General features: G+C 44.8%; 1 protein-coding gene across 1 annotated transcript in view; it reads left to right on the plus strand.

Annotated features, from left to right (window-relative positions):
* The first annotated feature begins 77 nt into the window (after positions 1–77).
* The window catches only part of LOC103362366 (transmembrane protein 176B-like), a 14,214-nt gene continuing 12,955 nt past the window's right edge, over positions 78–1,336 (plus strand). Inside the window, exons 1-3 of the mRNA XM_008288692.1 lie at positions 78–89; positions 195–308; positions 583–639. Coding sequence (XP_008286914.1) covers positions 78–89; positions 195–308; positions 583–639 — 183 coding nt within the window. The remainder of the gene's footprint in view (positions 90–194; positions 309–582; positions 640–1,336) is intronic.

Here is a 1,336-nt window from a genome sequence, read left to right on the forward strand (position 1 = left end):
GCTGGGATAGGCTCCAGCCCCCCCGCGACCCTAGTGAGGATTAAGCGGTGTATAGATAATGGATGGATGGATAAATCATGTGTATCTGCGTTGGAGCTTCAGATGTTGTTGTGTTTGTATGAGATATTTCTATGAAACCATGAGAGAACTGTTCTGCACCATTTGTTGTTCATACTGTGCTTCCTGTTCCCCAGACTCTGCAGATCATGGTTGGGCTGCTCAATCTTGGGCTTGGAGCCATTCATCTCAGCTCTGGTTCTTGGGGGATAATAGAATACACAAAGTGTCCTTTTTGGTTGGGAGCATTGGTAAGCAAGCTGATACTTGATTAGAGATTTTCTTTTTTATGTCCTGTTTTTGTTGTGTCATTAACTAAAATCCAACAGAACTTTTACTGCAGAAATTACAGCTGTTAAGAGTCTGCAGTTTTTAAAAAGTTTATGTCTCTGTCAGTGTGAGCACAGGATGAGGTATCTTCACTCAATGAAAGACAACAGAAATAAATATATGACTTTTTATTTAGTATTTGCGTGCTAGAATAGAACTGTGATGATTTTGTTTTTCTTTTTGTCTTTTGTCTAGTTCATTGTGTTTGGCATCATGTGCATTTTGTCTGAGAAGTACCCCAGTCCATGTCTGGTGAGTAGTTCAACTTTTCTTTCTATCATTGAAGGACTTCTTCTATTTAGTGCTGTAGTCAACTGAAACAAATCTTGGTGGACTGGATTCAAGGATTCAAGGCTTCACGGATTCAAGGCCTTTATTATACATGGTATAACGTGCAGTGAAATGCTTTGCATACCTGTTCCACACCGAAACAATATTAAGAGGATAAATAAAAATAAAGAATAAAACACAGAAGAAATAAAACTATATATATAGATAGATAGATAGATAGATAGTCCTGAGGGAGGCTGGAGACATGGAGGCTGAGTGGTCCATGTTCTCCTCCTCCATCGTTACTGCGGCCGCTCGTAGTTGTGGTTGTAAGGTCGCGGCGGCAATCCCCGAACCCGTTGGTGGCAGCCAGAAGTAAAGGATGCCGTCAAGCTGAAGAAGGAGTCTTACCTGTCATTTTTGGCTTGTGGGACTCCTGAGACAGCTGACAGGTACCGGCAGGCCAAGCGTGCGGCAGCTCGAGCGGTCGCAGAGGCAAAAACTCGGGTCTGGGAGGAGTTCGGGAAGGCCATGGAGGAGGACTATCGGTCGGCCTCGAAGAAATTCTGGCAAACTGTCCGGTGCCTCAGGAGGGGAAAGCAGCTCTCCACCAACACTGTTTACAGTGCAGGTGGGGACCTCCTGACCTCGACTGGGGAGGTCGTTGGGCGGTGGAAGG

Source organism: Stegastes partitus, unplaced genomic scaffold (assembly GCF_000690725.1).
Source record: "Stegastes partitus isolate 25-593 unplaced genomic scaffold, Stegastes_partitus-1.0.2 Scaffold570, whole genome shotgun sequence".
Classification (NCBI taxonomy): domain Eukaryota; kingdom Metazoa; phylum Chordata; class Actinopteri; family Pomacentridae; genus Stegastes; species Stegastes partitus.